Source organism: Heterodontus francisci, chromosome 36, assembly GCF_036365525.1.
Source record: "Heterodontus francisci isolate sHetFra1 chromosome 36, sHetFra1.hap1, whole genome shotgun sequence".
Lineage (NCBI taxonomy): Eukaryota > Metazoa > Chordata > Chondrichthyes > Heterodontiformes > Heterodontidae > Heterodontus > Heterodontus francisci.
The window spans coordinates 28,736,177-28,759,014 of NC_090406.1; the positions used below are offsets into that span (position 1 = coordinate 28,736,177).

Sequence of the window (22,838 nt, forward strand, 5' to 3'; positions counted from 1 at the left end):
AAAGATTTTTCCACTGTTTGGTTATTAGAACAAAGTTTGTTTTACCATGAGTGGCCATTGAGAATGTTATTTAAAGCGTAATTTGTTAAGTATTTGAACAAGAAGGACATAGAAGAATAAAAGGAAACTGCTAGAACATGGAAGTAGAATACAGAAAATGCTGGAAATACCTTCCGCAGATGCTGCCTGACCTGATGAATATTTCCAGCACCTTTTGTTTGTATTTCCGATTGACAGATTTGCAGTATTTTGCTTCTGTAAGGAAACAGTGTAAGCAGCTTCAGTTGAAATATGATGGGTCAAATAGTCACCACCTGTGCTGTAAATTCTATGATTCTATGAATTGCATGCTCCATTGTTGAATGAAAAAACTTTTCAACACTCATACTTGAGGTCATTAGTCCTGTATTGCAGTTAGGTGATATATGATCATACCAACAAAATCCTTTTTGTAGAAAGGACACATTTCAAAAGATGTACATTCCTGCAATTTCATTAGCATGTATTCAATAATAATTACTTAAGATATTTTCCCAAAGTTGAGGGGGAAAAAAGGTTTTGTCCCCTAAATTCTTCGTGGACAGGAGATCACAGTACAAACTACCTATAACTCTTCAGAGAGTTCAGAAAGATGGCTGGTTTGGGAAACTGGAATATCACATTCTTTCACAAGGAGCTCTTAATGCTGATTACCCATGACATATTTTGCTAAAGATTCATTTATACTGACATGGGGCATAACATTTTTAAAAAATGTATTCTCTAGCCTTCACCTGAAGTCACAGAAAAATAAATAAATTAAAAATAATTAAAATAGAAAATAAGTGCTCCAAATTTAAAAATTTTACCCAAATCTTCTATCAAGTTAATAATACATGGCCAACAATACAGTGAACTGTGTAAATAAAAGACAAATATATCATTTCAGATTAGGCTTTTTCCACCATCATTAAAATCCCCACAATAGCACTTTGCAGATATATATATAGGCACTGATTAATAAAGTGTTTGATATCAGTTAACAAGACACACCCCTATCAGCAGATCTTTTGGAGATGCTCCTTGGTTTCTATTGCAAGGTATGGTAGACCAAAGTACTGCGAGTTTATTGGCCAATATTTCACTTCTGGGTTGGTCTCTGGAATTTCATAAAATGCATCAAAATATGCAAACAGCGTTGTGCCATGGACAACTGCGATATTAATCAGCACGTGCCTGCAAATAGATCCAGAGGAATGAGATACGATGTGTAACAGATAGGATTTCATTAGTTTATTCTTTTATTTTAGTCTCAATCACAAAATAAAACCAAACATCAAAAACTCAATGCCTGCTTTTCCTAGATATGAAAGAAAATAGACTAAAGTGTGCGTGACTATGTCATCTGTAAATTCCATGAAGTAGAGCAAAAGGTTGATGCATCGGTCTAGTCAGTAACGAGTGATTTTTTCCAACTTAAGTAAATATGACACTGATTTTACTCATTTATAGTGGTGCTAGGCAGCAGTAGTTACATAAGATGGGAAATTACTATGAGCTGCAATTAAATGAGAGGCTGAGTTTTTGCTGAGGTGTTACATTTTTAGATTTGGGTTCAGTGTGACTGATCATTCCTGTAAGAAGATTTTACATTCTGTATGAACCAGTGTATGAATTTCCTGTTCAATATTTAGCTAAGTGTGGGGTCCCAAGGGTCAAACAGAGAATCCTTATTACTGTACTCTGGATTACTGCAACTTGTCATCACATATTCTCTTAGACTTTGGAGAGAGAGAAATATCCACTGTATTAGATTGTGGCTCAGATTATAAACTGCTGGACAAATTCATCAAATATTAAACAGGTAAAAGAATAGCAGAAGCAGTACAGTAATAGAAAGCTTTACTTTTCTCATTGAAATGTCAAAGATACTTCTGCACTAATCCGCAACATAAAAATGATGCTTAAAATATGGTCAGTTATTTTTTGCCTTGCTCTTTGCTATCACTGTTCCTCTAAGTACTTTCATACCCCTCACAGAGTCAACATGATCAGTGAGCAGGGTTCAGGTTGCCAAATATAAAATGACAATCAGTGGCTCCTGGCTACAGAGATGCCCACAAAATAAACTACAATGAAAGAAGACCTAGCTTCTCTGAGTGAAAACCTGACTCAAGTCTTCAATTCAAAATACAGTTATCAATCAAATCTATGACTTTAAGATCCACAAAGGGTCAAATGTATTCAGTTACAACACATAAAGAATTCAAAAGTCAGTTGTAGTTACAGTTCCTGTCCTCATTCCTCTTAGAAACATTGCAAGGTTTGGCCATTTGTCTCCAAGATTACAGGCTTGAGAAAGGATGCAAGACATATTATTCAAACATAAACTATGTTGACAGATTGATGAATGAGGATGATTGACAGCTACGTGTTGAGCACATTGTCAGTGATTTAAACCGCGAAGTCTTAAATAATTTAATTAAATTGTTCAAATTAGGGAGAATGTACACTTGGAACATAAAGAATCAGATCAGATCAATTTTACACCCACACTGGTAAGAAGATAGAAGGAAAGAATCATTATGTATATCAATTCAAAAGAATGTTAATTCAGAATAAAGCTAAACAATATAATTTATGCTCTATGTGCATATGTTATATTTACTATTATTTATTCATTTGTTTATTTCGCTATAATGTATTAAAAATCTTACATTTGCATGTACTTGCATTACAAATTCCTGTTCCACATTTATAATGGAAACTGCCTTTGTAAAGATTTGCTGTAATTACATTCTCCTTGCCATAGGACTGAATTACATCTGGGCACCCTTGTGCAATTATACTCTGGCCTCTAACCCTGCTTGAAGACTACACTTGGTCTTCACTCTCTGCATAGGATACCATGGGAGATTGGCAAGTCCCAGAATCTTACTTTCTGTAACCAAGACTTCTGAATAATCTTTTTATGGCAACATATACAATGTTAAAAGGTTAAACATTCATAATGGCAGTTACCTACATCTGCAGTTGCCTGTCACGGGCTAATGACAGGCCTCCCACCACTGGGTGCTGTTGTTGTGCTTCCATTTTGCTCAGTCTGTACTAGCTAGAAGTTCCTCAGTCTCAAACTCTATTTTTCTGCTTATCAAATAGCTGTAAGTTTTCCTACGCAAGTATGACTATCAAATAAAAGTTTACTTTTATTTTAACCCTAGAATTTATACACACCCTTAATGGCCTGTCAGTCCAAATCCCTTTCTACCTCTGCAGCTTTTTTTTGCCAATGCCACTCAATCCCTGTACCTGTTTTTTTATTCATTTATGGGATATGAGCATCACTGTCAAGACTGCCATTTATTGCCCATCTCTAATTGTCCTTGAGAGGTGGTGGTGAGCTGCCTTCTTGAACCACTGTAGTCCATGTGGTGCAGGCACATTCACATTGCTGTTAGGGAGGGAGTTCCAGGATTTGACCCAGCTGCCTGTTTCTTTAGGCCTGCCCTGCCTTCACCTCCTCTCAACCCATTCCCTGCCCCACTTTGGTCCCCATCTGAGGAAGGCCCTATTATATTATAATACATCTTTTGTTGTACCGTTTAATAGTCCTCTTGCGAGTAATACTACAGAAGATCCATCAGTTGTTAAATAAATTTGTGTCATTGTCAAAGTCTAAAACATGGTCTGATATTGTGATTTTTTTTGCAGTTGGAAGATCGTTCGGAGATATCAGATAATTCCAGTTGTTAATTAGCAGAAAGATTTTTCAGTATGTTATCCTGGGAACATTACCAAAGGCTGCCCTAGACATCCATACTACTGAAGATATTGCGAGACAATAGGGAGTTGTAACTCACCTAGGAGAGTACTCTAAAATACCTCAAAAATCTAGAAAAAGGAATAGAAAATACCCAAAAGTGTAAAAAATTATCATCTTAACACTTACTGTGGAAAAAAAACTTTTTTTTATTCATTCGTGGGATGTGGGCATCACTGACAAGAACAGCATTTATTGCCCATCCCTAATTGCCCTTGAGATGGTGGTGGTGAGCTGCCTTTTTGAACTGCTGCAGTCCTTGGGGTGTAGGTACACCCACAGTGCTGTTAGGCAGCGAGTTCCAGGATTTTGACCCAGCAACAGTGAAGGAATGGCGATATAGTTCCAAGTCAGGATGGTGTGTGGCTTGGAGGGGAACTTGCAGGTGGTGGTGTTCCCATGCAACTGTTGCCCTTGTCCTTCTAGGTGGTAGAGGTCGCGGGTTTGGAAGATGCTGATTGAGGAGCCTTGGTGCTTTGCTGCAGTGTATCTTGTAGATGGTACACACAGCTGCCACAGTGCGTTGGTGGTGGACGGACTGAATGTTTGTGGATGGGGTACCAATCAAGCGGGCTGCTTTGTCCTGGATGCTGTCGAGCTTCTTGAGTGTTGTCGGAGCTGCACCCATCCAGGCAAGTGGAAAATATTCCACCACTCTCCTGACTTGTGGCTTGTAGATGGTGAACAGGCTTTTTGGAGTCAGGAGGTGAGTTACTCGCCGCAGGATTCCTAGCCTCTGATGTGCTCTTATAGCCACAGTATTTATATGGCTACTCCAGTTCAATTTCTGGTCAATGGTAACCCCCAGGATGTTAATAGTGGGGGATTCAGTAATCGTAATGCCATTGAATGTCAAAGGGAGATGGTTAGATTCTCTCTTGTTGGAGATGGTTATTGCCTGGCACTTGCATGGCACGAATGTTACTGGCATCTGTGATGCTGGGGACGTCAGGAGGAAGCTGAGATGAATCATCCACTTGGCACTTCTGGCTGAATATTGTTGCAAATGCTTCTGCTTTATCTTACGCATTGATGTGCTGGGCTACCCCATCATTGAGGATGGGGATATTTGTGGAGCCACCTCCTCCTGTTAGTTGTTTAATTGTCCACCACCATTCACAACTGGATGTGGCAGGACTGCAGAGCTTAGATCTGATCCGTTGGTTGTGGGATCGCTTAGCTCCGTCTATCACATGCTGCTTACAATGTTTGGCATGCAAGTAGTCCTGGTTGTAGCTTCACCAGGCTGAAACCTCATTTTAAGGTATGCCTGGTTCTGCTCTTGGCATGCCCTCCTGCACTCTTCATTGAACCAGGGTTGGTCCCCCGGTTTGATGGTAATGGTAAGGTGGGGGATATGCCGGGCCATGAGGTTACAGATTGTGCTTGAGTACAATTCTGCTGCTGCTGATGGCCCACAGCACCTCTTGGATGCCCAGTTTTGAGTTGTTTGATCCGTTCAAAATCTATCCAATTTAGCACGGTGGTAGTGCCACACAACACGATGGACGGTATCCTCAGTGTGAAGACGGGACTTTGTCTCCACAAGGACTGTGTGGTGGTCATTCCTACCAATACTGTCATAGACAGATACATCTGTGGCAGGCAGATTGATGAGGAAGAGGTCAGGTATGTTTTTCCCTCTTGTTGGTTCCCTCACCACCTGCTGCAGACCCAGTCTAGCAGCTATGTCCTTTAGGACTTGGCCAGCTCGGTTAGTTATGGTGCTATTAAACCACTCTTGGTGATGGACATTGAAGTCCCTCACCCTTGCCACCCTCAATGCTTCCTCCAAGTGCTGTTCAACATGGAGGAGTACTGACTCATCAGCTGAGGGAGGGCGGTAGGTGGTAATCAGCAGGAGGTTTCCTTGCCCATGTTTGACCTGATGCTATGAGACGTCATGGGGTCTGGAGTCGATGTTGAGGACTCCCAGGGCAACTCCCTCCTGACTGTATACCACTGTGCTGCCACATCTGCTGGGTCTGTCCTGCCGGTGGGACAGGACATACCCGGGGATGGTGATGGCAGTGCCTGGGACATTGTCTGTAAGGTATGATTCCGTGAGTATGACTATGTCAGGCTGTTGCTTGACTAGTCTGTGGGACAACTCTCCCAACTTTGGCACAAGCCCCCAGGAGGACTTTGCAGGGTCGACAGGGCTGAGTTTGCCGTTGTCATTTCCAGTGCCTAGGTCTATGCCGGGTGGTCTGTCCGGTTTCATTCCTTGACTTTGTAGCAGTTTGATACAACTGAGAGATTTGCTCGGCCATTTCAGAAAGCATAAGGGTCAGTCACATTGTTGTGGGTCTGGAGTCACATGTAGGCCAGACCAGGTAAGGACAGCAGATTTCCTTCCCTAAAGGACATTTAGTGAACCAGATGCATTTTTACAACAATTGACAATGGTTTCGTGGCCATCATTAGACTCGCTTTTAATTCCAGATTTATTAATTGAATTCAAATTCCACCTTTTGCTGTGATGGCATTCGAACCTATGTCCGCAGAGCAATACCCTGGGTCTCTGCTTTGCTACTCCAGTGACAATACCACTGCACCACCACCTCCCCTATATATCATAAACAATATTAAGGATTGAAATAAAAGCAAAATACTGCAGATGCTGGAAATCTGAAATAAAAATAAAAAGTGCTGGAAATACTCAGCAGCTCTGGCAGCATAAGTGTTGAAAAACTGTTAAAGTAGTTTTTACCAGAAGCTATGGAGGTAGTAGAAGTTTATTTGTCTCCAGAAAGCACAGAGGAAGCGATCACTTAGCCAGCAAGAAATCGCCACAAGCCACCAAGCCACAGTCACAAAGGCTAGGTTAATTATTCTTTGATCTGTACATCTGAAAAATAAATATAAAAACTTTATATGTTTAATTAGAATTGCAATCTCTCTTACTCTTCTTGATCATAAATCTCTCAGGCATGCTGCCTTCCAAATGTTAACGGCTGTTTTCCTCCCCCCTATCTTTGGTGTACTTTGTCTTTTTTCCCCAGCTCTACAACTTTCTGCATTTTTTATCCTGCTTGAATCTTCATTCGCTCCCCAGGTGTTCTGGCTCTAGAAGGTTGCTGGGTCCCTTTGGGTTGAGCATACTGGGTAGAATTTCCTGTTCAGTTATTTCAGTTACATTGAATATATCAGTATTTTCTGTCAATACTGCCATAGCAGTGATGGACACAACGGATGTCGGTATGTTACAGGAACCCAATGTTGTTAGTGTGGCAATCTATTGCACGCCCACAAATCAGACACATTAGAATTTATAAAAACAATGAGTCCTCCTCAATTGGGCCACAATATCACAGACTGCACTGAGCGCTATTTATACCAGTTTCTGCACCATTTTTACTGGTGCATTCCAATTGGTTTCTCAACTGTTCATTCATGATAATGCATCCAGAAAGCACAGTAAAATTTTCTGCTCCTGAAAAAAGAATGAACTCTCATTTGGTGCTCTATGTGAGTTAAGAGTTATTTTTAATTCTTGTGTCAGGCATGCAGATGATGTGGTCCACCCAACGTAATTGACTGTTGGACTATTCAGTCACTGAAGGACCCACAGCCCTGGAGTGGAAGAAAGTCATTCTCATTCCCGAGGGACTGCCTAAGAAGAAGATTTTTAATTCTTTATCAGCTGTGGCTTATTGGTAGCATGTACACCTCGGAATCAGAAGGTTTACGTTTCAGGGCCCATTCCAGAGACTTGGAGCTGAATTTTACAGCCCCCCCCCCACCACCGACATAGGGGGTCGTGGAGGGGGGGGAGGGGCTGGAAAATGCCTCTGACAGAGGCCCACCATGGGCCTCGACGCCAGGAATGCCTGGCCCGATATTGCCGGGGGAGAAAGAGAATTCAATATGGTTATGATGGAGCTGTACAAAACGCTAGTTAGGCCACAGCTGGATTCTTCTTTGGCCTCCTTATCTCGAGAGATAATGGGTAAGCGCCTGGAGGTGGTCAGTGGTGTGTGGAGCAGCGCCTGGAGTGGCTATAAAGGCCAATTCTAGAGTGATAGGCTCTTCCACAGGTGCTGCAGAAAAATTTGTTTGTCGGGGCTGTTACACAGTTGGCTCTCCCCTTGCGCCTCTGTCTTTTTTCCTGCCAACTGCTAAGTCTCTTCGACTCGCCACAGCTGGATTACTGTGTACAGTTCTGGTCACCACACTATATGAAGGATGTGATTGCACTGGAGAGGGTGCAGAGGAGATTCACCAGGATGTTGCCTGGGCTGGAGCATTTCAGCTATGAAGAGAGACTGGATAAGCTAGGGTTGTTTTCCTTAGAGCAGAGAAGGCTGAGGGGGGACATGATTGAGATATACAAAAGTATGAGGAGCATTGATAGGATAGATAGGTAGAAACTTTTTGCCTTAGCAGAGGGGTCAATAACCAGGGTGCATAGATTTAAGGTAAGGTGCAGGAGGTTTAGAGGGGATTTGAGGAAAAATGTTTTCACCCAGAGGGTGGTTGGAATCTGTAACACATTGCCTGAAGGGGTGGTAGAGGCAGCAACCCTCACAACATTCAAGAAGTATTTAGATGAACACTTGAAATGCCATAGCATACAAGGCTACGGGCCAAGTGTTGGAAAATGGGATTAGAATAGATAGGTGCTTGATGGCAGACACAGACACAATGGGCTGAAGGGCCTGTTTCTGGGCTGTATAACTCTATGACTCTATAATATTTATCCCTCAGCCAACATCATTAAAAAATGTGGTAAAGGACCTGGCTGCAAACAAAACTGGCAGCCATGTTTCCTTAAATGACTACACTTCAAAAGTGTGAAGTGGCTGTGAAGGAACTGATATTGTAATTCAAGATTTATAACATCATCAGATGCACCCAATTATAATCATTCCATATCCTCATGAATTTTCATCTACATTTACTCTCGCATGAAGTCAAAATTAATACATAGTTGTCAAGCAATGGAACATGTTCCAAACTTACAATATAACACCATACTTTAATTGCAGTGGGCAATTTAATTCATTGAAAACCCATCCACTTGCACAGAGTAAAATCGGGCCCAGTGTATCTGTTGGGATGCTTTGGTTCACTGGTTGCTGTTAAAACTTGATTCTCAGAATATTAATAATACATTTAACTGTTTCGATGCGAATCAAGTCTTTAGGTTTACTACTGATTTGTTGTAAAGTTCTTACCTTTTTAGTTCAAGTGAAATCACATAAATAATGTGCAAGGCAACACTATTGAGTGCATAAGCGTTCACTGTTGGTTTTAAAAACGACAGGATTGTACTTAGCAGTGCAGTGAGAAAGACCATCAGTGAAAAAGACTCCCTGGTGGGGAGGAAAAACACATTTCAGTAAATTCTGGATTGTTGGATTGTTTTTCAAAGTTAATTTCCACTTCAGAAAACTACTGGCGTTAACCTGTTAATTGTGTATCAATTGTTTAATTACATGCAGGTGGAGGGAGTTAATTGGGGTCTTACTTGAGCACTTATAAGCATACACTTACTGAGACTGATGGAGGTTTTTGAGTGAGGAGCTACGTGTTTGTAATCCTTTTATTCTGCACAATAAATGTGAAACTGAGTAAACATTGGCTCCAGCATCATCCTTCCACAACAAGCTTTCTGGAATTTAACAACTGAGATAGAAGTATTCCTGCAGTTTCACTTTTTATCTTGGATTTTTAGCTAAACCTGTTTTAATCTCTTTATTTAAGGGAGGTTATAAGTTGTATTCTGTGTCTGTACAAGTGTAGAACTGGTAATGTGGTTTATGAGGAGAAGTAGATATTTGGACTTGGAGTTTCCTTTGTATTTGCACCAGATAACACCCATAATCTGGGCATAAACCAATTACATGACTTTAAAGATCGTGGAAATATCGTCACAAGTGAATTACGAGCTTAACCATAATATGCCCACGTCTTTTACTTCAGCCATCAAACACTCCACCTGAATGAATCTCTGTCCATAAAACTGGCCACACGCCCTACTCTCAAATCCCCCAATTGTGCTTGTTTGGGCATTGCGATGTTACAACCAGATTTTCAGGCACGGTGGGAAATAAAGTCTCATTTTTATTATTGTTGAAATATTTTGAGCATTTTAAAACAGTTTTATCCTCACTAAGACCTGCTTTGTATATTTTGCTTCTTTGCATTTTTATAGCATAAGCCACATCAAAAATTGAAAAGCTTTCCAGGTCATAGGCTCTTGAACATCTTGGGCTGATGTGCATGAATGGCGGTTAAATGAGTTGGAACTTTTTAACTTGTTTCGTTGGGCCCCAATTGTTTACACTGATTTATACCCATTTTAAATTTGGTGTATTCTAATGAGATTGGGAGGGTACTTGGGGGTAACTTGACATCAGCAAACTGGGTGCAACACTGGACACATTCATGGGTCTAACTTTCCTCCCAAGGAGGAAACTCCAGACCTGTTTTGTTCTCTTTCCTTTCAATCTGATTTTCCCCCACATTGTGTTGTATTAACATACTTGGCTATAAGGATGGATAGAATAGCAGAGAATTATTCATCGGGCTGCATTATGTCATTGTCTACATTCAAGTTATAAATAGCTGCTGCCAGGCAACCTAAGAATGGATGTTTTTTAAACTGTAAGGGATCAACTAAAGTACAGAAGACAACTTGTTGGGTAAAAAGCCATTTATGTAAATTTAATTAATATAATGGAGCTGCACATGGTAAGTTGAGGATATGGTTGAGAGCTTGATGGGAAAATAGGTACGTGAAGAAAAATTTTGAAGATGAGGGCTAGGATTATTAGAAAATAACATTTTAAAACAATGTGGTCTGAAATCAGCAGGAGTTTTTTAATATAGTTAGCGCTGGTGTAATGGGTGGGAAGCTGTGGTAAGGCAAAATTCTGAACACTTCAGCCCAAACTTGGGTTGGGAACATGTACAGAGGGATAAGTTTTAAGGAGTTGGGGTTGAGGATGGGTTTAGGGCTTGGAAACCTGCAGAACAGTGGCAAACAGAGGCCTAGAATATTTAAAGAGTGGGAGTGCGGGGCTGGAAACCTGCCAGAGGGTAAGAGGCCAAAATTTCATGTGGCCTGGGGCCAGGACTAGGGTGAACCTGCAGGCCAATTTTTTTTAGAGTCAGGCCTGGTTTAGAGTCCGTGGAGAGGAAAGGCCAAGACATTTGAAAGAGCTAGACGAGGAAGGCCAATAGGACCAAGACCTGGTGGTGGGAAGGCAATGAAGGCATGGGGTCCGGTTGCAGTTAGTGAGAAGCTAGAATAAACAAAAGGCGGAGAATGTAAGCAGACAGCCAAAAGAGATTTAGCACTGGCAGCATGGGAAGGCTGTACAGTGCCACCAGTGGTGCAAGACATGCAACTACAGCATGATAGGTGAATGTTTATCCAGGGAAATTTCTATTATAAGTGTTGAGATGCACAGTTTCCATTGTAAATGGTGACATAAAAGTTGCTCAAAATCATGATGCAGTGCATTATACAGGAAGTGCATAGAAGCAAAACATTTGGTATTATATGAAACAGTCACTTCTGTAACTAAATCTTTTACAAGTGAGTGCAGAAAATTTGTATGATTAAAATGTAGCCAATTGTATTATACAGCATACTGTCTATAAATACAGTGGCCCAAAATCTACTGTCTAGTTGCTGTGTGAAACACCATAAAATGAGGACAGCATGTCCCTGCCCCTTTTTCCCATCCATCAGAATTTCTGCTGCGTTTGAGGATGGTTGCAAAATAAGACATATTAGGTCAGCATGGTTATACAGCATATTTCCTATCACTGGTGTCAGAGTAATGCTGGATGCAAGAGATGTTTGTGCTCAGAGTTTTCAAGGGCTTCTTGCAATGTAATTAATGAAAATCATTACTGAAACCAACCCAACAGAAAACCAGCAATTTGTAAAATGCTTTTCAACGTTTTCCTGGACCATTGGGGTACACTTATGCTATGTCAATGTGCCACTGTTATTTCCTTCCCCCAAAGCATGGCCTCAGAAATTTCTCCTGCACAATTGGGAGTTCAATGTTCAGCATGCTGAAGCCTAGCTCCCTGATTTTTGTGATGCCGTACACACTCCCAATGAACGGGGCACTCCCCAAGCCAAACACCAGAGAATCGGCCCTTAAGTTTGTTTTGCATTTAGCTCTGTTATTTATTCCTATGGTTATGGAGGGCACTTTTTTTTTTGCATTGCAAGACTTTTACATTACATCTCCTTTTTATGCAATGGTCTTGCTGAAGGCTCCAATTCGGCTTGCAACAAACAATCTGCTCAGGTTGGGAATTCTTTTGGAAGCCCCAGTGATGCTGTATTAATTAGATAAGGAAAATTACATTAGTGGTTATGTACATTCCTGCCCTTACCCGATTTACAGGCCGATACAATCATATTTGGGCATCTCAGAGGAGATATGGGTTTGTGATCTCTGCTGCATTTGGGAATCTGTCACTGAGCTAAGTCATCTTCTCCAGGCTAAAGTGCAGACAATTCTTACCACCAGGACAGCTCTTGCTGTGACTTTGGAGGTTACCACTGCATTGAGCTTGGAGGTACTACATACGAACATACAGACTCACAACACTCTGAGAGAAAAAAATTCTCCTCATCTGTCTTAAATGGGCGACCCCATATTTTAAAACTGTGACCCCCAGTTCTAGATTCTCCCACAAGAGGAAACATCCTTTTCACATCCACGCTGTCAAGACCCCTCAGGATTTTATATGTTTCAATCAAGTCGCCTCTTACTTTTCTAAATTCCAGCGGATACAAGCCTAGCCTGTGCAATCTTTCCTCCTAAGACAGCCTGCTCATTCCAAGTATTTGTCCAGTAAACCTTCTCTGTACTGCCTCCAACGCATTTACATCCTTCCTTAAATAAGGAGACCGGTACTCCAGATGTCGTCTCACCAATGCCCTGTATAGCTGAAGCATAACCACCCTACTTTTGTATTCAATTCCCCTCGCGATAAACGATAACATTCTATTAGCTTTCCCAATTATGTGCTGTACCTGCATACTAACCTTTTGCGATTCATGCACTAGGACACCCAGATCCCTCTGCATCGCAGAGCTCTGCAATCTCTCACCATTTAGATCATATGCTTCTTTTTTATTCTTCCTGCCAAAGTGGATGTTCGTATATACAGCAGCCACAGTGCGCCAGTGGTAGAGGGGGTGGATATTGAATCTATGGAACAGGCGCCAATGGACAAACTGTTTCCTGAGCACTGTTGCAGGTGGACCCATCCAAGCAAATGGGAAGTATCCCATTGCACTCCTGACTTGAGTCTTGCTGATGGTGGTGAGCCTTAAATGGGTCAAGAGGTGAGCCTTTGCCTACTGTTATAAGCATGGTGCAGATATGACTGATCCAGCTATTTCTCTTGTCAGTGATGATGCTCAGGACTTTGATGGTGGGGGCTTGTATTTAGCATGCCCCCAAATATGTGATGCTCACAAGCACTTGGAAAATTACTCCCATAATTTATTCTTTTAAACCCCTTCCACAGCCAGTCGTGACTATTTGCTCATGCAGAGTTTAAAATGTGTTTTTACAAAGGAATTCCTTCATAAGTTCAAAATGAGCAAGCCTCAATGCTCTCTGAAGCCCTGTTCCTCTGCCCCCAATGACATCCCATTCCATCCGCTGCATTGTTGCATCATTGCTGTGCATCACATTATATATGTTTTGTGCTACACTATATCATGACTTGATTACTGCATTGTCCATGATTTGATTGCTCCATTTAAAGAAGTAAAATTATAAGGTAATTTTCTGACTTGGTGGGAAGCAGCACCAAAGGAGAATACATGTTGGAGATTCCACATTCTGCTGTACACAGTTGTCTGACCATTTGAAATAATGGTCAGAATTTGTGGGCAGTACGTACCAGAACTTCTGACATGCACATTCTGTCTCAACTAATTCTTACTGCGTTTGTACATTTGAGTGTTGAATAAGAAATTTAAATTAAATAAAACACTCATTACCTGCTTTTGATGAACGTTGGTAAGTGTTTCCTGGGAAACCACAGCATGTAGCCAATTGCTAACACCCACAGGATGGATAATTCATCGAGTAACTGACCAAAGTAACTCAGAGTCATGTGGTAGTATGCAGAGAAAAATCCTATTATGAAATAGATTGAAAAAAATGTATCATTCAAATTAAATAAGGACTTCAGATATCAGACGTCTCATTTTCCTAAATATAATTTTCAGAATGTATTAATGTTTAGACTTTTATGACTCAATGAGTAAATTCAGCACATGGCATGGCAAAACTAGAAATGACACAGGTTCAGTCTTTGGTCTGGGCTGCATTAGTTGATCTGAAATGGGGTTGTGGTAGTGGGTTCTGTAACTGGCCTCACTATCCCCTTGCTACTGATTGTATGCATGTCAACATTGTCCTGAATTTTGTTTGTCAAACAATCTATGGATTCCCTCTCCATCAGAATTACAGCAATGGAATAGATCCAAGGATTTTCTGCCCCACCAATTCTGTTCCTTCGCATTCTAAACATTTTGTTTCTGCTTAGAGGGAAAAGCTGGGCATAATCGGCAAAGAACATATGCAGACTAGAAGTGACCCTCCCAAGTGCAGTTTACTAACTTGGCCCAAGAAGTCAACCCTCCAAATTCTGCAGCCAGAGAAACTAGAGGGAATGGGAAAGGAGCACTCGGGGTCCTCTCCCAAGCTCAGGGTGGCTGGTAAAATCCTTTGCTTTATTTTCTTTTATTCTTTACTCACTCAAAAGATTTTGCAAAGTTGCCCTGATCTGCTCCAGCCACATAACAGCAACTTAGTGAAATGCTTTTCCGATTTAAGAGTTTGGGGATATTTCTGTGCAACAACAGTTCCTCTTAATACATTCTCAAGAAATTTCTGACAATGCTCTATATGAGTGGTCAGTGGCTAAGTTAAGACATTGTGAAATGGGGTAAAGTAATGGAAAGTTACCAATAACGGGAACTTTACAACATGGAGAATGTTGTGAGTGGGGTATCCCCAGGGATCAATCTTGGGGCTCTTACTATTTGCAATATAGAAGTAGCTTAGAAGAATTTGAAGACCATACAAAAAGAGGGAGCAGTGCAATAATGCTAAATCATGGAACTCGATTCAGAAGAATTTGGATTTTTTTAATGTATCTACGCCAGTAGGTGGCACATGTGGTTCAATATGGACATGTGTAAAATAGTAAGTATGGGAGCAAGGATTCAAAAATACATATGTGTTAAATGGAAAAATCGACAGTACCAATCAATGAAGAGATTTTGAGGCTCACCGTGGATAAATGTACATAAGATACCAATGCTGAATTTTCCAATATTCTGATAGCTGGGAGTGGGAATTGCAGACATTCATTATTTTGCTTAGAAAACTTGAGACACATAAGGCAGAATCTTAACTGCCTGTGGGGTGGGGGCGGGGGTGGCGGGCTCTGGTGTAGGCCGGGCTCCTCCATTGCGGATGCTTAGTGTGAGCGCCACCCTGCCGATCTCCTAGGCGCATCCTCCAATGCAGTCAGGGTGGATATGGCTGCAGGTCCACCACTGTCCCCCAGCCCCAGCTTCTCTGTCTTTCCCTGAGGTTGTGGATTCTCTTCTCTTACAATGAGAGAAAGCAGAGAGTTATGAGGGTGGGGAATAGAATTTGTTTTGAGGATGGAATGGGGACATCTGTGGAGGGTGACTATGAAGACTGCGTGTGAGATGGCAATAGGATGAGAGTGAGTGACAATATTGACTATTCAAACAGAGATTTGAGGAGGTGCTGGAGAGAAAGGAATTTGTGGAACTGCAAGGTCAAGTGCAGTGCAGGAGAATGCTAGGGCGGTCAGAGAGTGATGAAACCCACTTGAAAGTGGTGGGGCACTCAACTTTCCTGGTCTTATGAGGTCATTTAACTTTTTCCAACACTGTATCCAGGTCCTGGGTATCATGTTCCTGCTGCTGACAGACTCCACAACTTCTAGTTAAGCCTGTTTAGTTAGGGTGGCCAGCCCTCTCCGTCTGCAGCATAACCTCTAGGGAAGAGTCAGAGAACTGGTGGGGAAGGGGTGACAGTGGGCAGTATTCCAATGTCTTCCTTCCTTCCATTTATTTGCCTCCACAAGCCTTCACAATCAAGGCTTCTGCAGCCATTCTGACCCCTGAGCTCCCGACGTCAGCCTCCATGGCGGGGGGTGCTGGAAGATTGTTCTGGCAGTGGCCCGCCATGGAGCCCATGCTGGGAGTGCCAGGCTCGATCTTCCAGGCAGCAGCGTGGCTCCATGGCGGCCCCCCCACCACTCGCGACAGGACCCAAATTAACATAATTAAATTAATAAAATGAATGCATTTAAATAAAATCAACAGTGATCTTACCTTCAGGCCACAATCTTCCAAGTAGCAGCCGGCACTCACCGCTTTCACTTTCCTATCCAGGGAAAACAGGTGCCACCATGGTAGTGAAGGGGGGAACTTTGCATTAGAGCCCGTTTCTCCACCTCCCCACCCCTCCCACCATTGTACTACAAATCATAAGTGCAGGGGAGGGTGGGAAGGGAAGACCTCTACACTTTGATCAGTTTGGGGAGGGGAAGGTTAAGTGTTGAAGGTATGTGTTTCGGTGGGGGGGGGTGGGGGAAGAGGGCAAATGTTGAATTTAATTGTTATGGGGGGAAGGGGTGATAGATTTATCGGTCGTACATTGCGGCTACCCTTTAAAAATGGCGCCAGTGCCTGTGCACAGGCAATTGATGCCATTGCCGGCGTCGGAGATCCCGCCCCCTCCATGTGATTGGGGTGGGGTGACGGCTCATTAGCCTGGGCCGCCTCCAAGAAGATCTCGGCGGCATGGCGGTGTGTGACCTGCGCGAGCGAGCCAACATTTTCTTCATCCGCTGCCAGAAGAACATGCAACCCAGAGTGTGGGTCATCGTCATGCCCGCACTCTGATTGGTTGGGAAACCCAGGAAGGAGGTGCTAATGCCGTAGCTGAGTTAAAGAGCCATGGCAAAGGCCGCTGACAGAACAAACAGGTTACGGACCCACTATCGGCCTCCCCTCTGTATGCAGCTCTGTTTAGATAAAATTAAACCCATTGTCATTTTAAAAAGACCTGGAGTAACAAATATCTGTACCACACTTCTTTCAGATGTTGTTGGTGTACTTATCTGGAAGTACTGGAAATGGGGTAAGATATTGTAATTATGCAGAAATAAATCTGAAAAATACCATTCTATTGATTAATGAAACCTGTGTATATATGTCCAACTTTTAGTGATAGACTGCACTTGGGTGTGCTGACAAATTATTATTATGCTGTGCAACTCACCTACTAACATGATCATGACCCAGATCAGATACACAGCTCTGTTCCTCTTCTGAGCATAGGGATGTAATAGATACATCATTATAGGGGCAGATATAAGGAAACTCATGTTGCTGATCTGTAAATTAAAGTAATAGTACATTATAACAAATGGATTTGTCTGTCCTTTAGCGAGTGACACACTTTTTCTGTGATCACCAAAGTTGAGGTTTTTGTATCGCTCAGAGTTGATGAAGGCTATCCTTTTCTCTAATCCATCCATCAAAAACCTACACTGTATTGACCTGACTCCATTCTTTGTTACCTTCGATCATCTGGTGGATGTCATTAAAAGTGACTGTCCTCTCTCTTTGAAAAAATGCAAATAAAACATTTTATTTTTGAACATTTCAACTAAATGCAAATGAAATCACAGAAGCAAGCAATGTTTCTAAGTGTTGACTATGATAATGCCAACTTCATGAGCAGGAATGAAAAATAGCAGCCAATCATGAAGTGCCTGCATCTTTTCAAATTTCTAGAAGACCTATTGAACTAACTGTTCCCTGTAACTTTCAGATAGCTTGGGAGTCCTGCTGTGCAGTTCCTGACAAACGGTCTCAACAGCATCAGAGAACAACATTTAGCTACAAGGCCCTGGAACTGTTGGTTCAACAAAAGTCATGCAAGCTAGCACATTTTGGAGAGCTTGAGAAGGCAGATGTCCTCAGACCTTCCCATATAGATATACCTGGGTTTGTTTGTTACATGTAACACTCCCAGTAATCCCCGTATTCAGAATTTAGACTAATGCAATCAAAATTAGATTGTAGCAAAGAAAAATACTGCTTTAAGAACATACTTCCAGAAAAGCCAAAACATCGCTGCCCTTTATCGCTCATTTTATTTGAGTAGGAAGAGCGCACTATGAACTTTTGGAAAATGATCAGGCAATTGCTGGGAGCAATCAGTTCCATCTAATTTTCATTAAGATTACTATTTAAATAAAGCTCGCATAGCTTTAGTGAGGCGTACTCAACAGATAGTTCTTGACAGAGGAGGGAGGTAGGTTAATATTTGGGCTAAAGACCTTTTCCATCAACATTTGTACCTCTCTGCCTCTCTCTCTCTTTGTTTAAGATGCTCCTTAAAACCTTCCTCTTTAACCAAGCTTTTGGTCACTTGTCCTAATGTCTCCCCCTTTGGCTCATTGTCAATTAATTTTTCTAAATTCACCTCTGTAAAGCATCTTGGGATGTTTTACTACATTAATGGCTATATAAATGCAAACTGTTGTTGTTGCTCTGTGTTTTCTGCTTAGTTTGGCAATCTCTGCCACAGTAGTAATGGAACAGCACAGTGAAAAAAAAACCTCTTGTTCATGAACTCAAAATCCAAAGAGATTAAAACAAACGGACTGGATAAGAATGACCCATTCTAGGCAGACTCCATCAACTATATCATGACAGAAATGTAACCTCATAACGCAGTTTCTACAAAACCATAATTATTATCAGAAGAGTCACTAATGGTGAAGCCAGACTTCTAGGTTTATGCCAGAAACACTAAAGGTGCTGCTGTTATGTTTTGTGCCAATCAGAAAGTCTTGATGGAATACCGCTAATGATGCTTATGGGTAGCTTCTCCCATCTCTGGAACTCTTTTAAACAGATTGCCTATTGTGCAGCCAAGTTTACAGTCATTTTAGATAACAGGACTATTCAGGCAAATGGTTCTATATATCTGAATTCTGCCTACCTCTATTAAACTCCTTCACTTTGTCACAGACTTGTAATTATTTTTCTCCACAGATTAAAAAAAAAGTGTGTGACTTTAAAACACTGTTAAAAACAGTGCATCTTTAAGGCAGAGAAAGTTCTGGAATTTCTAATGCACATTGTGCCGGCAGCTGCACTTGTTACCCTGGGCAACAGCAGGAGAGAGAGAAATCACATGGTTCAATGTTTCAAATTGACTGTGTGTGAAAACTGTCAAAAACTAGTCTGAACCAGTTAGTTTTGAGAGACTCTCCAACGAGGCGTGCTACTGAAGAGAAGAAAGCTGTCTATATTTCTCTTGTTACGACCCGGTGAGAAAGATGTCTAGGGGTCCTTCTCAGCCTTCACCTGGTCTTACCGTAACAGGGTTTAATTTTAAACACACTGTTTTTAGCTCCCCCTTGGTGAATCCTTGATCACCGCTTCCCAATTATAAGGCAAAGAAACCAGCACAAACAGGTTTTCTTAGGTTTAAAGAAGAAAAGTTGAAGTTTATTAAACTTGAACTTTAACTCTAATTTGGTTGACGCCTATGGATATACGAAGTGCCCACGCTAGCACGCATGAGCGAAACACGCATGCAGATAGAGACAGAAAAGAGCAGAAAAAATAAAGTGGAAAAGTTTGAGGCAATCTCTGAAGAGGGTTTTTGTTATGAATCTTGGAGCTCACTGTAGAGTCCTTTATTGTAGGTAAATTTTGATTTCGTTAGGGCCCAGTTTTCTTAAACCTTGTTTGTTGTAGGAGACTTTTCTCTCTTAGGGTTCATGTGTCTTCAGTGGATTTGGAGTTCTGTGAGAAAGAGATGGGAGCAGACAGGAGAGACCTTCTCAGTCCAGGAGCAAACAGTCTTTCTGAGTTCAAACTCTCTGTGGCCAGTTCAAAAGAAAACCCTGGAACAGCCAGTTAGTCATGTGACCCGCTGTTCTAACCAGTCCTGGCCCAAGTGGATTGTATCGTCCTTAGCAGGCCCTGGATTGTGCTTCGTCACCTTCGATGTCAGTTAGTATGTAAAGGTTTTTTCCAGCCACAGCTGATCTGTTTAACAAGTCATTTCCTCGCTCCAACAACAGTTAAAAATCAATGTTCATGACAAAATTGATGTGCCTCATTCTTGGCAGGTGGTGGCCTAGCATGACACTCTCAGCAAAAAAAAAATTCTTCAGGAAGCTACGGGCTGAGTTAATTGCCTAAAGAAGAAAAACCTTCTTTTTTCAAGAGACTATTTGTATTGCTGAAGGAACGGCTGATACTTACTGTAGCCAAAGAGTTTGAATGCCTATTACGAACAGATTACTGCATCAAATCCACGTGAAGACTTTGATTGATCTTTGACTCTTTCCACATTAGAATACCTCATCCACCAGGAACGTAATTCACAAAGGCTTACTTATTTTATTTATTCTTAAGAGACAGCTAATTTTTAAAAACACCACTTTTAAAACCGGTTAATGACCGTTATTCTTGAGTGTATGTGTGTGAATGGGGAAGTTAGATTAAAATAAGAAGTTATAAGGTCTTTAGACATAGGTTTATCTTAATAGTGTTTAAGATTTAGTTTTTAATAAATAGTTAATTTGTTGTTGTCTAAAGATACCTAGTTTCGTCTGTTTTATTCCGGGGTGACTTACTAGAGTGCTTAATTTGGTTGTTTTCCAGTTGGGTGGAAAACTTTAAATTAAAATGCTGCGACCTGTGGAGTGACGGGACTGAATTGACAGTGCATCACTCCCGTCGCGGTCGTAACAACTTGCATTTCAAGGAGACTTTAAAACCAGTGCAGATCGAAGAGGTGGCAAACAAATATGCCAGACTGAAGTTCTTCCCTCTATATAGGTAGTGAATTGGTTTCTCTACCATTCATCTGTAGGGAGCTTCCCCAGACTTTTAGGAAGTTATCAAAACAATATTAAAAAGTCATTTAAGAAATTGATAGCACTTTCAAAAATCCAGCACAGACACAATGAGCTAGATTTTCAAAGGGTTATGGGTCGGGACCCAGTGTGGGCGGCATTTGAAAATCATGGTCCCGCAGCTCGTCTCAGCATCTGGATGCCTCCAGGACAGTTCCAAATTTTCAAAGGGCTGGCGGTGGGAAGGGAACAGGGAACATGCACGCCATCAATTACCAGCCTATTAAGCTCCTTTAGGAGCTTGTTAAAGAGCCGAAGGTGTTTGGTAAAGTAATTTTAAAATCTGATTTTGGCGATCCCAACCAGTCTGGTATAGTGCACAGGAGTCAGGGTTGCCACGGGGCAAATGCAAGCTTGTTTCTCTGTGTGGTGAGATTAAATTTGAGGCCAACTAGTGCCAGGTCAAGTGCTGAACCTCCACCTGGTGTCCATGGCCACTTCCCGCCGTTATTACCAACTTGGCCGTTTCATGAGCTGCCTGCTCTCCTCGGCAAGACAGCCGTAGCCCCCAACATGGCTACCACCTGCCTTTGCCACTGGTGCCAGGCAGGCAGCTTCTGCCTCCTGGAGGCGCCCAACACCTCTAATTGGGTGCCGAGCCCGTCTCCTGTCCAGTTAGGACATTAACATTCAAAGATTGCGTCACAAGACCAAAACAGCTGAAGCAGGGGGTCGGCACCTGGCATTCATCAGGGTGTTGGGTTCCCGACCCCTCTTTGAAAATCCGGCCCAGTGGGTCAAATGACCTCCTTCTGTGCTGTATGCTTCTAAGAAATTTAAGCAACAAAGGCTTGTCCATGTGCTTTAGTTTAGGAAACATTTTAAAACCTTGTTTCTTTTGATCTGATAACTTCCCCAGTGGCTGGGGATGCCCCCAGCAGATGAGTGTCTGAGAAAGACCTTCACTAACTGTACAATCATAGCGGAGGCATTTCAGCCACCCAATCTAGATGGACCATATTTTTTGTTGTCCCTGTCTTTAAACTTAAAACCGTGGCATCACTAGCTGCAGACCACCCTCTCAGGCATGTTTCTGAGAGCCCAGGTATAAATTACAGATTTGGCACTAGTTTCAACAGCTGCATCAGTGGTAGATCAATAATATTAATGAGGAATAAAGGCATCCAAGCCACTATGAGCTGTATACTCTCTATGGGGGAGGTAAAGTGATTCATTTTGCTTGGCGACCTTGGTGCACTGATCAGGAACTCCATAGTTGGCAAACCATGAGTATAAACTCACATGTTAAATCTATGATTGGTCAAAAGAGACTGGCAGGTTCACAATTTAATATAAAAATTGCTTTAGACAGCATGTTTCAATACTTGTCTATGATACAATTTAAAATGCTGCTGCCTGTTCTAATTCTAGTCTGTGATATAGTTTAAAATGCTGCTGCTTGTTTTGTGCTTCAAATTGTCTGACATAATCATGAAATGACACAGTCAACAGTTAGCACTCACCGTGTTGTAAAACTCAGCAACTTTCTCTGAAAACTGAAAATTGTCTTCACACCAGTCGATCTGAGAGCTCTGATATGCAAACACATTGACCATCCTGAATCTTTACTGAGAGCTTTGTATGAAATGAACAGTGCTCAGAAATAAAATATAACATTCATCTGCAACAAAAAACAAATTAAAAGCTTGTGTGTCTGGAACAAGGAGAGAGAGAAGCAAATAGTATGAATTATTTAAAGGCAACCTTGCAGGTATCCAGAGTAATCAGAACTATTGTCATGTGATGTCAGCCGCAAACATCCTGGGAGTTTCAGCTCATGCTCATAAACAAAAAATTTCAAGTAAACAGATACAGATGCAATGAAATAGTCAGACACCAGGTTGGACTGGATGCCGAAAGATGTATTACTGCATTCCAAAATAATAGCATTAATTCTCTTCCCCACCCCTTAACCCTTACAGAGCTGCGTGAATATCTACACCGTTCCTAAAATAACTAAAGATGGGTGCTCTCAAACTAATTAAAAGTGAGAGTTTTTCATTTTTTCCCATGTGTCAGATTCTTTTTAGGCTGCTGGGACTGT

The 22,838-nt window shown here is 41.7% G+C and overlaps 1 protein-coding gene across 1 annotated transcript; it reads right to left on the reverse strand.

Moving 5' to 3' along the window:
* Window positions 1-1,037: 1,037 nt before the first annotated feature.
* acer1 (alkaline ceramidase 1) lies at window positions 1,038-22,350 on the reverse strand. Its single transcript, XM_068015828.1, has 6 exons — window positions 22,258-22,350; window positions 17,128-17,242; window positions 13,794-13,932; window positions 8,980-9,117; window positions 6,513-6,650; window positions 1,038-1,215 (listed from the first exon to the last, which is right to left on the reverse strand). Exons 1-6 carry the CDS (start codon window positions 22,348-22,350, stop codon window positions 1,038-1,040), a joined length of 801 nt encoding a protein of 266 aa, XP_067871929.1.
* Between the last annotated feature and the right edge of the window lie 488 nt (window positions 22,351-22,838).

Coding starts and splice junctions, on each gene's coding strand:
- acer1 (XM_068015828.1), bottom strand. CDS start 22,350: ATGGTCAATGTGTTTGCATATCAGAGCTCTCAGATCGACTGGTGTGAA. Junction 17,243..22,257: donor TTGCTGAGTTTTACAACACG/GTGAGTGCTAAC, acceptor TTTAATTTACAG/ATCAGCAACATGAGTTTCCT. Junction 1,216..6,512: donor TACTACCTCCATAGCTTCTG/GTAAAAACTACT, acceptor ATCTATTTGCAG/GCACGTGCTGATTAATATCG.